The sequence below is a fragment of the Amblyomma maculatum genome, unplaced genomic scaffold (genome assembly GCF_055883805.1).
Source record: "Amblyomma maculatum isolate TAMU_Amacu unplaced genomic scaffold, ASM5588380v1 scaffold_13, whole genome shotgun sequence".
NCBI lineage: Eukaryota > Metazoa > Arthropoda > Arachnida > Ixodida > Ixodidae > Amblyomma > Amblyomma maculatum.
The window spans coordinates 22,926,097-22,944,103 of NW_028146738.1; the positions used below are offsets into that span (position 1 = coordinate 22,926,097).

The 18,007-nt window shown below is 47.0% G+C and overlaps 1 protein-coding gene across 3 annotated transcripts in view; it reads left to right on the forward strand.

Moving 5' to 3' along the window:
• LOC146172357 (uncharacterized) overlaps nt 1-17,289 on the forward strand; it is a 49,622-nt gene extending 32,333 nt beyond the window's left edge. For all 3 annotated transcript variants that reach the window (XM_084585863.1, XM_084585865.1, XM_084585864.1), the window contains 5 exons: nt 2,129-2,244; nt 5,212-5,356; nt 9,139-9,278; nt 9,837-9,942; nt 16,336-17,289. In XM_084585863.1, coding sequence (XP_084441989.1) covers nt 2,129-2,244; nt 5,212-5,356; nt 9,139-9,278; nt 9,837-9,942; nt 16,336-16,615 — 787 coding nt within the window. In that variant the 3' untranslated portion in view covers nt 16,616-17,289. The remainder of the gene's footprint in view (nt 1-2,128; nt 2,245-5,211; nt 5,357-9,138; nt 9,279-9,836; nt 9,943-16,335) is intronic.
• Nucleotides 17,290-18,007: the final 718 nt, after the last annotated feature.

Below are 18,007 nucleotides of genomic sequence, written 5' to 3' on the forward strand. Positions count from 1 at the left end.
CACCTCCCTAAGATCAATTAAGGAAGCAATCCTCCGCAGTGAAGTCACAATACGTAGTCTTGCTGCAACGACGCCAGCCAGGCGATAGGGCACACATCTCCCCGCCGCCAAACTGGAGCCTGAGAGAAATACACCCTGGTCCAAGCCGGTATGCCTTAATGATCACGTGTTGACACAAGCAGCATCTTTGAGTCAGCAGTCGCTTCCTTAAGAACGGCTAAGGAAGCCATCTCCCGCTGCTGGGTCACAACACGACGGCGTGCCGCGGCTCCTGGTTCGCCCCGCCGCTGTTGTTCATTGTTCAGAAGAGGGGTGCCGGAGATCAACGGACGACTGTTTCGGTTGCCGACACAAGCGCTTGACTTGAATTAGCTTGTACAAGACGTGCCTCTCCATGTCGGGAAGATAAGGATCCGTGCTCCTTTGTCCTGATGTCCCCGGCCAACACGCCTCGGTCCGCTGCCGCCTTCTCGAAAAATCACATCGGGCACTCCAGTGGCGCTCTCCGAATGCGCGGACTCCCTGGGACGATTTATGGCTGATTGCTTGGGCATAACAGTACGGACATGTCTTACGAAATCAGTAACTCATGACCAATCGCGTGATTAATTTGAAAGTGGTTCGTGAGAATACAAACGTTGTTCGTCGAATTGAGGTAGTTCGTAATGACAGCAACTGCAAGCAGAACTGCGACAACAAATAATAAACACAGCGTGTATATGACTGCTATGTACGCCCCAGTTTGATGGTGAATTAAAAAAAAAAAAAACATTCAAATCTGTTGTGTAGTTATTCCCTATAGATAATCCGCGCAGGGTAAAATTAGAAATACGTCTACGTCGCGTGCTGTATGCGAGAAATTACGGGGCGCGCGAACAGAGCTATGCGGGAAAGCTCGTGTGCTCGACTCTTGTCTATGAAATCTTAAGGGTGAGAAGTTATTAGCGTGCTGGCCTGCAGATGTGGAACGGAGAATGGTAGCTGCAACGATAAAAAATAGGAAACGTGCAGAGTGGGTCAGAAATAACTTGAGTTACTGATATTCTAGTCGAAATCAAGAAGAAATGAGCATTGGCAGAACATGTAATGCGAAAAGAGAATAACTGAAGGTCGCTAATAGTAACAAATTCGATCCGAAGTAAAGGAAAGTGTAGCAGAAGGGCGGTAGAAAATTAGTTGGGAGGATGAGGTTAAGAAGTCGGTAGATCGAGGTCAAGTGGATGCAGCTAGCACATGACCGGGTTAAATGGAGGAAAATGAGAAAGGTCTTGGCCCTGCAGTGGGCATAGTCCGGTTGGTGATGATGACCTGTTGCAGTTACTTTGCAGCGTTGCTGCCAATTACCATTCCGTGCAGCAGTCCATATTCCACCTCGACTGTGGTACTACAAGCAGTTTTAGACGCGCTTCTGAAAACCACATCAGAAAGTTACCTCGAAGAGCTAGACAATAGTTTTGAGGTCCTTGACTGTTTCTGCCTCAGCATTAAGACCATCCCTAATACCACGTTTTGTGTCCGTGACGCAGTGAATCTAAGCAATATATACTATATTGAATTTATACAATATGTTGAAGACACAGTTGAACACAAGAGCTAAGAGGGCACAGTAGACACAATGTCTAAGAACCTACCTCGCGATGGCCATGACGCGCAGAAAAGAAGTGTGTAGATTTTCAAAGCGAAGGCATCGATATTGTCTTAGTAAGTGCTGCATATGCGCTGGTTCCTTATTTCTCAATGCTCCCTCACCCTTCCTCGCGGAACACTTACGCGGGCGCCGGTAGGAACGTCCACCAACTCCAAACTCCATGACACGCTCTCCTCGAGAGGAAACTGTCCTGTATCGGCAGCTTGATAGATGCATTTTCCACGCGACACAGTCAAAGTGCAAGTCACTTCAACGCCACATCGACAAGTTGTAGATCCTCCACCCCACCAAGGCTCGTATAACGATGACTGGCCCTCCCTTTTCCCGTCCAGTAGTTCCTAGTCCGGAACGCGTGATATGCACCAGCACTGGGCTTCTAGACCACCTTCGAAGGCGAACATTCGTTTTCATAAGGCTTCCTCGTCCTCTTTTTCTTCACCCCCCCCCCCCCCCCCCCTCTTTTACCGTTGAGCAATGCAGGACGGTAAAGCAACTGTTCGGCGAGTGCGCAGTGCAGCAGCGTTTCCCAATAGAACAGCTGGAGACCGGCATGGACCTCCTTGGATGCCAGCAACAGCAACCACCCACAACAAAAGGTAACAGCGCTGCTCTGACCGAGAAGACAAGCCATTTGAAACGGCACAATAATGGTGTTATTGAGACTTGAGTATCGCCATGAATAAAGAGACGAACAAATTGAACAACCGCATCGTCAACTGTGTGTAGAGAGGAAAATAATAGCGGAAGCAGCTTGAGACAGCAACGCCTCAGAGGTCACGTTACAGGCGGTATCCATGCGCCTTAGAATGTGTTTTACGAAGACTGGTGTTGCAGAAGTTGGCAAGTACGGAAAGAGGAGACACGCTTAAGCGACCATGTTCAAAGCACCAAACTTTTACGATTCTCCTCTGTCATTCGTGCCTTACGACCAACGGGGACGCCGCAGGGGTTCTTGAAATATTTTTTAGACACGCAGGTCATTTGTCAACGACCAGGTCTTCTGGTCAGCGCATGCAGTGCGACTTAATTGCTTTACATTTCCAGCGCCTTGAATCTCCAAAGGCTGAGAGAGTAACATGCCATCCGCACTCCTGAGCAGATTAGGCGCTCTAGGTGTGCTACAAGCTGCAGATTCCGCTAGGCCTGCATATACTGTTGACAGTAGTCCCAGACAAACCTTTATTTACGGACAACGATCCTAACTTACTAACGCTTTGCCGAATACTGCTCTGTTTGAGACCTATGCTTGATGGTTGCTGACGCTCACAAATATACAGCGCGAGAGCCCCTCACAAAGTGCTGTTACATGCAAGGCAGTACGAACAGCTTCAGTGCATCCTTCAGGCGCCTATATGCCTTCGTCCGTCAATAAGAGGGCTCCTCCACAGAGCGCAAACAAGCTTTAAGTAGTGCCACTCCACCGGTATACGCGATTATACGTAGACGCCCTTCGTATACTGAAGTCTGTACTGTGCAAGACGGGCACGACAAGCGGGTGAGGCAGGCAAGTCGACTGCCACTGCCCGCCGTACAAAGGTATCTGTTCGAAGGCGCATGAAAGCTCCGTATTTCTATATTGAGGTGGTCCACGGGCATACACTGAGCCTCAAGCTCAACTCCTGCCGCTCAACAGTTGGCTAGTTATTCTGCGTGAGAGCCCCCGTTCGACTCTAACGCGCATGTGCATAGTCCGCAACGTCAGCATGCCATCTTTCACCAGGGCCATCATAATACCTCTAGACAAAAGAACCCAGTAAACGGTAGAATTCACTGGATGGCATGCTTCATTAGATGACAGACCACTTCCTTCACACCCATACGTCGCGTCTGATATCCCTGGCATAAAAAAAGCGTGTGAGTCGCGTTTTGAAAGCACGACACTGCGTTTCACCCACATTAGTGCGGCGCATCTCGAGGTATATGCTCGTTGCTATTCGCTTTCAGCAGTAATGCTCACTAATGCCAACCTGTCGTAATCGAACTAACTTGAGGAAGGCTTGTGGCCGTAGCCCTCTTGCATATAACTGATTTAACATCGTAGCGCTGAACTTGCATCGTTTCAGCTAAAAGAAATGACACGAATGAACAGATACGACATTGACCCGGACGAGCCTTGGTTCTTGCGTTGTGGTTTCTTCGTCCACATTTTTTTTTTCGGGGGAGAGGTGGGGCGGGGGAAGAGTGGGAGAGGCTCCTGTAGCTTCAATCGAGATAATGTCTGGTCACACCCACCTGTTTGCTTGTATGGCATGATCGGACTTTATTTTACTCTCAGACGAAGAATTTCCGGCGGTAATATTCCCTTCCTCTTCCCCGCACATCGCAGCGAAGGTATTCACTTCAAAAGACATATGCTAGGGTGGCAGATAAAAACAATCATTCAAGAGAGTTGCAAGCGCTGCGCCGCCTTATACTGATCACAAAAACATTAATCATTTTCACCGCCTACTTCTTCCCTTACATCTTCCATCGCTTGCCATCTCTTCGTTCTCTCACTTTCCTTTTTAGGCCGCATGGATCGGGGGCCTTGGATAGGACCCATCCCCGCGACGGCTCAGGGTGGACCGTATAACGGCCCACGCCGTAAAAGAGTCGAAAACTACCGTGGTCGCGCCTTTTCAGGGGCGCTTTTGTGCAAAATGATTGCTGTCGAAATTAATGCGCTTTGAGTGAAACAAAATTCAGGAGACATTTCATAACATTGCGCGTTGAGATTGCGCTCGACTTGCTTCTCCACCGTCACTCACTGTTGCTCGCCACCTACGCTGAACATGTACAGCCGCCGAGACTCCATCTCGAAGGACATAAAGCCCCTCATTGAGGGGCTTTACGAGGGCGCACTTCCGTTCTCGCCCTCTCTGCTTGCGGAGATGTTCCACTGCTGTAGGCTCACGAGGCGCTGATACAGTGGCTAGAATAGGAACTGCAGCGCTGATTCTGACTCCATTTCAACCTGACGCGCGTTGCTGTCATGCAAGGAGCCGAGCACAGCTGCCAACAGACGCCGAGCCCTTCATTGCCCTTGTCCGTGTCACGTGGGTTCATGACGTCCCCCACACCGTCAAGTAATCCGCGCTCGGCCATGGCCGATCTCGTGAAGCCAGATTTCCGCTCCAACGATGCTTCTGTGCTACTGCATGAAATGTTTCGAGTGATATCGAATGCGGTTTCTTGTGAGTTGATTTAGCCCAAGTGAAGTAATATTGGCTTAAGGAGCACAGCATAATATTATACAGACATTCATAATATGTGTCTGGCAGGAAAATTTAAATCTAGAGCGATGCTTTAAAAATAAATACACTTCTCGGCTGATGAACAATGCTAGTTGATCACCGAGTGTTACCTAACCCCACGAAAAAAAAAAATGGTGCGCTGTCATTCCTGCGTTTTGTTCCCGCCGAAAAGTGACCGTTAGCGCAGGCAAATGTGAAGTTTGTAGCCTATTTGTCAGCACCAGGTGCCAAGGCCAAGGAGTTGTGTTACCTTGGCGGTTTATAGGACCGGACAAGTGCTGTCCTTTCCTTGCCCCTAAGCAGGGACATGGATTTCCTCCCTTCTCGCAGCGCCTCAACCAGGGCCGGCTTTCCCTGATATGCAGCGGTGCAACAAGGATGAAGCCTTGGAGTGCCTAAAAGAAGAAGCTATGGATCTGGCGACTTCCTTTGCGTTTAAGGAAGGTGACCCGATGAAAGAACAGTCCGCTTGCACGTAAGAAAAGTCGGCTTTCATTGCGGAAGATGGCGCTGAGATGTCCTACAATTTTGACCTACTAGTGCTGTTTTTTAATACTGCTCAAATTGTACTATGCACGCGGTAACTGCGCGAATACGACTGCGTGCGGAAAACCGTTCATGCACCAGCCCTAATGGAAAGTTAGTGCTGCGTCTATGCACTTTAAAAGCCAGTAGAAAAAAAACAAAAACTGGGAAGCTCTATCAATGGAAGTTCGGGACAACAAATTGACAGTATTTACACTAACATTCCGGGCGACGGTGACATCCTCCTGCTAAAAATGAAAACTTTCCGCCGTTCTTTCAGTATCTGTGACTCCCTCATGTTGGGGTCCTGTAAAGTGATTCGGATGCTGCTATTGCCAACTAAACAGGACGTACTCATGTAACACTTCAATCCACGGTGAGACTCTCCGCTGCACTTGTTTATCTGCTTCCGTCCGTTACGGTGACGTAAGGCGCCTAGTGCCACTCGTGAATGGGTGTAGCTCCAATTTTCGTTACCACGACAGGAGCATGATCGACTCATAACGCCGCGACCTCGCGTGCTATTTCACTTACACCTCCGTGTGCAATATAAGAGGGAAGAAAATTTGAACATTCAGCTACAAATTACCCCATAATTGCGCGTGACAAGCTCACTAGTTTTCTCTTGGTGTGTGTCCAAAAGATATCCTCACATTTAGTGAAGAAAAAACCACAAAAGTCGTGCTTTTGTGATAATCCCTTTCACATTGGGGGAGAAGTTCTGGATAGTTGGTTGTTCAAGTTGCACCGAGGGATATACGTCCTATTTTTCGCACGTTGGTGGATGTGATTAGGAGGCTACGCAATTTAGAGCGAACGTGAAGTTGTCGCCGTGCCGCTGGTAGATCATGTATTACTTTACTTAATAAACTGATAAAAGTGAATTTTGCCGAGTCAAGCTCCCAGTGCGGCCTGCTCAAACCTAAACATGCTATGTTGAACGCTTTACCTCGAGCAGTGAATTATTATACGACCACTTTTTACGCGAATGAAAGCGCGTTGTGAGCAAGAAAGCGCTCGGCAGCCTTCACGGCCATTCCCGTGCAGCTCCCGGACAGCAAATGATCTACGGGCATGACCCCTACAGCACGAATGTTCGCCGTCCTGTGCAGTTGCATGTCGTTTGGAAAGCTCTTTATTGTGTTAATTAACTTGGGAGACAAATTACGGCATGAGATTTTATAGACAGAAACAGGCGAACTGCAACGGGGAGTTTGAAAATAATTTCAAGAAAACCGATGTTGAAACTGGAGCCATCGGAGAGACAAGGTTACTGAGAAGCTAACTGGTACATTGCAACCGCTTTGCCACATACCTACCCGGGACAAATATTCACTGCAAATGGTGTTGATATTAGGTTGGAAAGAGTGGCGGGCACTCGGCATGTAATGCCTTGCAAAGAACAGCATGCGCACCTTATATTTATCAATTACCGTGGAAAGAAAAATCTGTAACTTGTGTGATTTGTACATTTATTCTTTACTTGTTCATTTATTTAAGCGCACTATCTGCCCAAACTATTTTTAAAATCGACCTCAGCACTATAAAAAAGTCGCATGAGTACGAATGACGACACATAGCCCTAGCCCAAGGGAAGCGTCAGAAGTATGGCTCCGCATGACGTGAAACCCCGTGCAACACCATCGCAACTACTAGTAATCAATTAATAGCCGTGCCAATTAAATTTCTGCGTTTCATGCATCCTCAAGGGAGAACGATAAACGTTTATTGACAGCAGGCGTGAAATATTCGCCCAAGCTGTGCAAATATATAAATGAACAAAAAAAATCATTATCTACTCCCACTACAAGTATACTTAAGAAAGAAAGCTTAAGAAAGAACTTAAGAAAACTTAAAAACTTAAGAAAGAAAGCTTGAAATTAGACTGAAGATGGCATGCCGACGAGCAAAAGGAAGAACAATAGTATTTGTAACATCAAGATAAAGAAAGTGGATAGCGCCAGTTTGAGACCAAGCGCGAGAGTGTGACGTTGTACCTAAAAATAAGAGTAAGGAGTTAAACTTGGCCAGAAATTTCGTCCGTAGGACAGAAATCCACATGGTCTGTCGAGGTAGAGAGCGGACACTAAAAAGATCAAAAAGCAATTTGGAGCGGCGGAGGTTGAGGTGGGGAGATGAGGTTAGAAAACTCGCACCGTCTGGACAACTGTGACTTGCTCAAAGAGAGTTAACTGCACTGACGCGTTGCGGCAAATTGTTATCCTTGTGATGATGAAATCACGTACGGTTAAATGAAGGAAAGAGATACCATAACAGACAGTGGTGCAGCCCCGCTACGATAAGCCTTGAGGCTTTTAAACGATGCAGAATGATGGGCTTAACCTGATTTTACTTCACAAGTGGTAGCGAGCGACCCACTTTATACTGCACAGGTGAAAATATTCAATTCGGGAGCCGCGTACATCCCAAATAATTCTAGTTCTCAATTAATGTTATTGTTTTTTTTTTCGCGTTGTGAAAAGTCCTGTTAAGTTTATTTTTTCTTCTGAATACAGTCGTTTTATACTTATAACCACTGCCGTTATAAAGAGCTCGTTAATTACTGACGAAAGTGCATGGTACCACTGCCTAAATGCGTTTGATTTGGTTTACAGGGTTTAACGTACTAAAGTGAATCAGACTTTGAGAGAATAGTCGAAAACATTGGATGATTTTGACACCTACGATCATTTAACGTGCACTAACATCGCATGCTAAATAGACGCCTTGCATTTTGCCTCCATCGAAGCGCGGCCGCTGCGGCCGGGATCGAACCCGGGTTTCCCTACTCAATAGTTGAGCACCCTAACTATTGAGCCACCTTTGTGGGGTTGTAAAAATATGTATCACGGATTCAGTATGGAGTCTCAGATAAAAGGAACAACCGGTGGCCGCACCACTCAGTTATAACGAAAGAGGAGGCGACATAAACTCGACCCGCATTGGAAAAACTCGTGCTTCCAGCAAGTACAGAGGTCAAACGCGGGGACCCAGAACAGCAACATCGAAGGCGGCATGTGAACTCCACCTAAACACCGACCGGTCGCATGCACCTGCTGTGCAAAGCGTTTGAAGTTGAAACAGGAGCGTGATTGGTGTGAGACAAGGGCCGACGTTGAAAGCGAAACTGCTTCACGTGTATGGTTGATGATTAACAATGACAGCTATTTGAAGGACTTTGAAAACTTCGATAGTCACGCGGTAGCCCTTGCTGGCCCAGCCAGTGAATACCCAGTTGGCTCTCCACTTCCTGTGCTTCTTCCTTGATCAGACAGCTACAGAAAACGAAAATAGGAGTTCTACGTTGACGCGCGTTGTAGTAAATATGTGGCTGCTTCCTTACAGCTTTTTCTAGAACCAAAGAGGTCGGCTCATACCACCAGATGCATTGAACACCCAATCACGACTGCTAATATCGTACGCCTAAAACAGCTATTCGGTAGCGAAAGTATCAGCGAAGTAAACATGGGCACGTTAAAGAGCTTTGAAAGCACCATGATTTGGTCAGCTTAAAAAAAAGTAAATAGACGCGCATTACTAACGTTTTTTTTTTTTTTTAAATTTAACATCACTTCCGTCTCCCTTTGCATGTTTGATAAGTCCACATACAACTAAAGCAGTTGACGTATTCGTCAGATTTGTTATAAGTGAGTTCGAGTGCATTTTCCGATGCTGTGTAGCAGCAAACATTTTGTTGCTGTACCTCATCTGACCAATGTTCTCATTGCGCAGTCGCCGAGACCAGAACTGTCTCGAAGAGCATCCTCTTTACGGCTGCTCCATTGTGGAAGGCCAACCTCTCGACCTCATCCAGGCAGGCATCGACTCTGTGCGGCAAGAAGCTTGTAAAGGCGACAGAGAACTTTTGAAGAGTGAGTAGGGGTTGCTAGTTATATGCTTGGAGCCGTGCGCGACGACCCGAAGGGACACTGCCCGCGCACGCCTGTTCTACGTGATTTGAAGCCGTTACGCTAGCTCCTGCCCGATGCATTGACAGTTTGCGGGACATCGGCTGATCGGCCAGGGGAACAAATAAGTAGCAGTACTCAGGGCTTTCACCCAGATACTAAAAAAAAGGGGAGAAAAAAGAGGCAGCTGAAGGGGCTTTGCATTGCGAGGTAGCAACAGCCGCTGCGTGGCGTTTCACAACGCAAGCACTTTGTTCCGCGTCGATTAATAGACAGAGAAAATGGAGAGCCAGATTGCCTTTTCTGGCAAGAAAGACTGCAAAAGGAAACCAAGGTAAACACGTTGTCTCGGGGCTATCTCTGAACCGTAAGTTAGCCCACAGTTCAAGAAGAACCCACGGAGCCTTCTTGCCATTGTTATGTAAGGAACGTCCAGAATAAAACAGGCTTGTTTACTGCCCGCGTAGCGCAGTATACGGGCGCTTTGAGATGCAGAACTTGAGAATACTGTTCTCTCCGCAGAAATTCGGCGTGTGGCATCCTGTTATGATCTGGCAGCCTTTGAGCGATGCTTGAACACCAACAATGTCCACATCGAGGCACCTATGCTTTCGCCAGGGGAGTGCCGGTGAGTATGCGAATAGAAACCCGATTCATCGCGAAGGGTTCCTTAACTGATGCGTTTTCATTTCGCGTAAATGCGGAAAATACGAAGTTAACAACCCATACGCACAAACACAAGCCGCAAAACACTGGCTGTGTGCATGTGTACAGTCACGCGATCACGCCCACGTGGAATGGCAGCTCCACCTTCGCCCTATACTTCTGGTCACGCCCGAGTGCGTGGCCTTTCTTTTTTACTCCTACTGAGACGGTGGCGACAAACACACACGCTTTAAAAAAAAAAAAAATACTCCGGTGACGACCTGTGTGCAGCGCTCTTTTTAACACCACATATATACGCGTCCAACGATACCTAAAGACAGACCGCTATCGTAAAGCGGCAGCGTTTGCAGGTGAAGAGGACCTATTTCAGCACCTTTCAGAGGTACCGTCCAACCGACGAAGTTCGCAAGAAAATGACGGACGTGCGCAGAACTTCTCGCTAATTACGGCAACTTCACAAGGTACTTCAGACACGGCGGAAATCCGAGCGACGAGCTGCCGAGCCAATAGGGTCACATTATGTTTGCATGCGCGCCGTGGTACAAGTGGATATGTATAGACGCTTCCAAAGTAGTCCCGAGGGTAGGAGATGAACGGCTGCGGAAACAGAGCAGCGCATGTGACGGGCTGCGCGCACTTGTTGCAAGCACCTAAAAAGGCCGGTGAAGAAATCGAGAGATAGAGGAAGAGGTCGAGAGCGAGGTTAACGAGAGGTGTGTTCCAATTTGCTACGCACTGCAGGGATACAGAGTGGAGCGGGTTGAAAACCGAGGACGTAGCGATAGGCGCTGTTCATGACTGCAGTGAGCGCACTTTTTAAACTCCGCTCGTTCGAACGAGACCTTCGGATTAGGCGCCTCGATGCACGCGCGCAGTGATGCACCCTACTTCGGATTCCCACCGCGCGTCGCCTGCCGGGCCCCGAAAAAGACGCGAAAACGCTTGCGCTCCATTGAACCACGAAACCCTCACCCATTGTCTCGCGGAGAGCAAAATCCGGGTTGGCTCTGTGTATACATGGCAAACGCACTCGAAACGTGGAGGAGAAAAAACGCACCGTCGTGAAGGGGGTTGTCCGTAATTCCAACGACTGCGGCTGAGAAACGTACTGTTCATGCTATCCAGGCCTCCTACTCCTGTTTTGGGATTTATTTATTAATGCGATACCCTTACTTCGCTATGTTCACAGATTTCTGTACGCAGACCGTGTCCGCAGGCAACGTCCGCAAAATCGTGTCCGCTGCAGTTGCGAGTAATTGAGAAGTGGTAGAGGTTAATGAGTGGTGTCAATCGATGGAGGGTGACGTAATGTTGTGTCCGAAATATTAATTAGGCCGATAAGGTAATTAGGTAATTAATTAGAGGTAAACCACGCAAAATCATGTCCGCAGCTGTTGTGAGTAATTGAGAAGTCGTAGAGGTTAATGAGTGGTGTCAATCGATATAGGGTGACGTAATGTTGTGCGCGAAAAAATAATTGGATCAATACGTTAATTAGGTAACTAATTAGAGGCAAAAATGAAAAAAGCAAAGGCGAAAATGGTCTGATTAGACAATGGCTTGGCGCCATATTTGAATTATCAGATACTAAAGTAGTCAATTAAATCAGTCAATTTAGGTGACCTCAAGGATGTGACGTCACGCAACCTGAAGTCGAGCTAAAAAAGAGCACAGGAATGGATTGGCGCGCAATTTCAAACAACCAAAGATTGAAGTAGTTAATTAAGGCAGTCAATTAGGGCGACGTCAAGGATGTGACGTCACGCAACCGGAAGTAGAGCCGAAAAAGGGCATAGGAAGGGATTGGCGCGCAATTTGAAAGTACCGAAGACTAAAATGAATAAACAAGAAGCGAATTAATGTGACGTAGATGATGTGACGTCACGCAACCGGAAGTAGAGCCGGAAAAGGGCGTAGGAAGGGATTGGCGCGCATTCTGCAAATTCGTGTCCGCAGAACAGTGCAGCTCCAGTCCTTTGTTGCAAGCACAAGGCATTCACACAGTAAATGTCTCACTGGCTCCATATAGCCATATGTGTCACAAGCAGGGACGTTGCCCATGCCATTGCAGAACGAGCGCCACTTGCAAAAGCAACACCAAGCCTTGGACAGTGGCACGCCTTCCCAGAAACAACGTGGTGCCTTTTGTGAAAGGACCCCATTGCAGTCACCCGGAGGAATCCATCGACCACTTCCTCTTGAGTGCCCCGCGTTTGCTGACCGAGCCCTCCTGAAAGCGGCTTATGAGTGACAAGGCCTTTCCTCGCAAAGCGTGCGAGATCTATTTCATCGCGGCCGCAAAACCTTCAAGGCTTTCCGAGTCGTTCTCTAGATCCTTCAAGACATCTCTGGGACGAGGGCCCAACTGTGAATACGGATGTGCGCGACTGTATCCTATTTACTTCCCCCTCCTTCACTCCCATTTTTCTCGCTCTATCTGCATGTCGACAGTAGTGGGGACGCGTCAATAATCGTCAGGCACAGATGCATGGATTTTCCTCTTTCTCCCTCCGTACAACCTCACACACACTGACGACCAAACAAATGGAGCCGTTGTACTTGCTACCGAAGAGCGGCGAGGGTTGAATTGTGCTCGTCCAGTGCCTCTTGTGCATTTCGGGCCTTTGTTGTGTGCTGTCCCTCACTGTTTTCGTCACTTGCATCCGTTGGCCTTGGACATAAGCTTGGTCTCGTGCTCGATAAGCAATACGTTCGGGGCACTGAGAGCGGGGTACCAGCTTTTCGCTGCGGCGTATCTACGGTATGGTCAAGTTCTGTCTTCAGCAACAATTCCGGCTTATGTAGAGGCGGGACAAAAACGTCTGGAGTATCCTTCATTACAGCCACTGTACGTACTCCCCTATATACATCGAACCTTAGTGGTGGCAACCCCATGTGTTCATCCGTCCCTCCTTTGCACCGCCCGTTCCTCGCCAGGCGGGCACAATCCTTCGAGGCTGTACCACGATGACAGTTGGCGCAATTTATGTCGACTGCCCGGCATGCGTACCTACTCAGAATGCAGAGAACAGGTTGCACACGTGATGCAGAAAGTTCACACGCCACTTACGCGCCCGATCTGAGTGCCGCTTTAAATGGACCGGCTTCGAGAAGGACAATGCAAACACGGGGGCCAGTTGGTTGATCATTCTGTGGAATACTGCGCTACTTGATAGACAGAGAAGAAAGACGCCTCAACGCGCATTGGAATTGCACTTTTTTTGTGTGCGCTGGACAATAGTTCCCTTGGAAGATTAACTCAATGCATTTTGACCTTTGATCTAACCAGGCTTGTAGCATACGTTGCAGAACCTTTGGTAGTTGGATGAAAATTAACCTGTCGGAAACGCAGATGGCCATGTATACAACGTGCATGACGCCTGTCGTAGTGTCACCGCCCTGCAGAACATCGAAGCAAACGCCAACGCAAGCTTTTTGATACACCTCAAATTTCAAGCGCATTCCGTTTCGTGACGTCAATGGCTTAGGCTTGCCTACCCGCCCACGCGTGCCTTTTGTCGCTCCAGAGACGTGAGCTAAAAGGAACACAGCCGTAAGTTACCGGTGGAGGTGGCTGCCGATGGCAGTCTCCGACACAAGCACTATAGCATGTGCCGCGGGACCTCACGCCGTGAGGAGGTCGATCTGAATGGCTGCTCATTGTTAGCGGCAGGTCTCATGAACTGGAGAGACAATGCCAGCATGGACGAACGCGGAATGCCCACGAAAAACGCCGGCGCATATGAAAACTTATCTATAGGGAACTTCTAGCGCATTGTAACCCGCTGGCAATGCAGCTTAGGAGCTACTGAACAAAAGCAATGGTGTGCGCACTACTGTTTTAAAATGCACGTCTGGGGGATCGCGGTGCCGGCGGTGACATATGGAATTTGGCGCGCAGCAAAGAAAGCTATTGCTGCAAGTATCATTCACATGAGAGGTGAAACTGGCTGCCGACTTTAAACAGTTGCTTTTTTGGCCCGTTGTGTTGTTGAACGATGAGCGTACGTACTTACGCCACATTTTATTTTAATTTTTACAGATTATTATTTAAACACCGTGAGAGATACGTTGGTGTTCTGTGCAGGGTGGTATAGCAATACGGACGTCGCATACGTGATAGAGTTCGGTTAATTGAGAGTTAATTACTTAAATTAACAAATCAACTTTTTATTTTTATTTGAGGAAGCATGATAATGTTGCAAAATTGAAGCATGCCAACATTAAAGGTACTTTCTTTCTTAAATATGCCTAATCGGCAATATAGTTCGAAATATACAGACCGTTAAAAATATCCATATAGAAGTTTGTTGCGTTGGCTTATTAATAATGGTTTTAAAAAAGGAAAGGCGCAATATCTATCACACTTCTTCTGGGGACACCTGAACCGCACCGTAAGAGAAAGAAGGAAGGTGGCGAGTGAAAGCGTAAAGAGAGAAAGGTGTGCTGTAGTGGAGGACTTGACAAATTCGACCACCTGGGCATCTTTAACATACACTGACATCTCACAGCAAACGGATGCCTCTTCGTTTCGCCTCCATCGAAACGCAGCCGCCGGTGGTAGGCATCGAACCTGGGTACTCCGGTCAAACATCTCAACCACTGCACCACCATGGCGGGACGCGTTTGCTTTTTCGTGTTCATAATTTTTAAATGGCGCCATTGCACGTCATGGTACTGTCGCCGAAATCGCGCTATATTCTTATATACAGTAAAAACTTGAATTAACAAAACCCGATTTAACGAAAGTCCAGATTTAACGAAGATATTGTAATTCCTCCTCAGACGCCCATAGGATCCAATGCTTTGACTAACTTGAAATAACGAAATCAATTCCGTGATCTGTCCCAATTTAACGAACCTTTTTTCGAAAAATGAGGTGGAAAGGGGCAATTTCTGGTCTATTATAGAGAGCACCCCCCAAAATTTATTGATTGCGAGCCCACGGTAACAGCGCGGAGCAACTTCGTCCCGCTTTTTTTTTTTTTTTGTTTTAACTGCGCGGCACAAAACATGAGTTGTAGTGTTCAGTTGAACTCACCAGATGGTGACAGCGGTAAAAAAAAAAAAAAAAAAAAAAAGTCTCGTGTCGCATTTCGATAGGCGATGTTGCGGTTCGGTGCTTTTTTTCTTTTTTTCCTTTTTTGGCGTGCTTCGTGTGGTCCGTTCACCATTGTGCTTATGCGGGTATGTCCCCTTTCCTTTACGTGCACGCTTCTCTCAAGCTCAGCGTTTTAGGCCTACAGAGTTATATGTAGCACTTCGGACCTATACGAGAAACCGCGGTGCGGTCATTACTCACAAAGCGCGCATACGCAAAGATCACCCACTTGATTGCTATAAAATAAATTTGTAGTCCTCTCAGCTTCTTCTCGATGACTAACAATTTTTGTTTCTTTGCGCTAACGGCGCCGGTCATTTTTGCTAGCCGCATTTAGGTATGACGCCGCGGTAGCTTTTTGGGTGCCGCCGCACCTTATAATCGAATGTACCAAATTATAGGAGCGAGTAATGCCTCACTCGATTTAACGAAATGATTAATCGTGTTTCAACTGTATCATAAAATGGACAGGCTTCGTCTTCGTTTTCCGCATTACAAATTCCAGCGGCACAATTTTGATGGCGTGCAACGCGGGAAAAGCATGGTTTAACAGCCGGAACACAATGCCGATTGAATAATTTTGAAAACTGGCTCACCTTTGACGTTGATCGCCTTCAGTTTCATATATTTTGTGCCCTAAAACCACACATAAAAAAAGTTGGATAGTAAAATTCAGTTAATAACTGTCTTTAAATGGAACTGCCCCCAAGAACTCCCATGCTGTGCAATCTCATTCAACAGGCCGCACCGATATATCTCTGACGTTTCTTGAAACAAAAATCTGTAAAGGCTTCAAGAAATTGTCCTGTTCATCCCCGACATGATGTATTAGCCAAATAAATATGGCTCTATTGCCCTGCCAGTCTTTCAGTGTGTACTTCACGACAAAGGAAGCCTGGCTGTTCACTCAAGGCGAATAAACGACCGAAGAGTGCATTCTTTTCCTCCAACTACCGCCAACCTGTTAGATATGTTTTCATTACTTAAATGTTTTACTGCTACAACTAGACGCCTGGTTTTAGTAAGAATATGCAGCCGACCCATAGTAATACCTCATTTTTATATATAAATTTGAAACATGATTACGCCTGGTGTCATGGCTCATTAAAATTTGGCCATCACGCGTGCCTTTCAAAAATCGCGCGTCCTTGGCGTCCACCAGAACATGTCTCATTTTTTAGCACATGCGAGAGACACAAGGAAGCGATTGACTATTGCATAATGAATGATTTGTTTCCTCTCATCTATATACAGCTCCATTTTGGCCAGGACCAACGACTGCATAGACAAGAGCCGCAAGACCTGCGCTCAAGATGCCGATGCCTGGATTGTGAAGAAAATTCCTTCGGCATTCTTGAGCGTCTACGGCTGCCAGGCCGAGGAAGTTGGCGCCGACGTCAGTTCCCCTACATCCGAGGTCCCGCCCGCAAAGCCGCCCAAGTTTGACCCTAAGAACACCGCTGTCTCCCTGACTTCATCCCTAACACTGGCCCTTTCCTTAGCGCCGTTGTCTGCCTTTGTATCGCAGCACTAGTTTCACAAGAACACTACTCGCGATTAGAAAAAAACAAACATCTTACTGTACCATGAGGGCTTCCTTTTTTCTCTGTCTTTATTTTTGGCGGAAAATATCGAAAACAGCAATCAGACCGTCAGCAGCGCTAACCACAGCCCAGGCCCCAGATTAACTTCATTTTCTCTTGCACTATAGCGAGGTTCACTTAAAACAGGACCTCTCCTGCAGTTTTCTTATCGCGGAATCGCAGCTGGTTTGGCAAAATATGCTCGATGACAGACAACGCCAGGCGTATGTTTGCCGCGGGTCGAGAACTGCGCCAGCTTCTGCATGTGTGCCTCGCTGCCGCGTCTGAAGCACATCTTCCTGCACTTAGCGACTTCCTTTTTGAAAGATTATCACTGCATGTGAAAATTGGCAGGGTTGCTTCACTCTAGTGATTTTGTGCTGAGGCCTGTGAACGCAACACTGCTGATGCAAAGGTAACCTGTGCAGTCCATTTCGGGCCGGTGGAAAGGGAGGTAACTGACGGTGTGCTGTAGGCGTCCATATGTTGTGTTGTCGATACAAGCTTTTAGCCCAGAGCGTACCTCTTAGCGCGCAGCGAAACAACGCCGTCAGCGCGTTTGTTCAGGGAAGCCTTCTCAACTCGCTTTTCAACCGCCAAAATAAAAACCCATTTTATTTCACAACTCTGTTTTATCATTCTGTGTTCCTATTTAATGAGACTGATCATAACACTTAAAGCTAATTTCAATGCTTGGCATTTTTTAACGCGACATCCAGCGGTGAAGCCAGAAATTTTGTCCGAGGTGAACTGACGTTGCTGAGCGGCCTCCTCCAAGTAAATTTGTTGAGGGTATGTTGTTCTAGAATTGATTCTAAAACACTATATCGAGGGGTCAAATACATGAATATTAAATGTATTGTCATTGTCATTGTGTATTAGATGCTGTAAGCGTTTTGCTGCGCACTGTCAAGTAAAATATGTATTTTTTTTTCATAAAAGAAAATACTGTTTAGTAGAACGGCAGTTTGGACGAGTTGGTTGTACATTTTGTTATAAAACAGCGCATGGACATGGGAGAAGGAAGAGACACACACGGCGCTAACTAAGAAGGAAAAGACACACGCGTCACTTTTCCTTCTTAGTTGAGCGCCGTGTGTGTCTTTTCCTCCTTCTTAGTCCCGTGTCCATGCGCTGTTTTATAAGAAAATATTCTTATGCCCCAGAAATCGTGACAGATAGAGCTTTGCTATTCAATAAGTAAGAAAGTACCACACGAAATTTACAACTATATCAGTTCGAAATCAGCCAAGCGGTGCATGCCACCGATATTGAAAGCGTAAAGGACATGAAATAAACAAGTTGAGGACAGCTATTTTAATGAACCTTTGTAACTGAAAGCT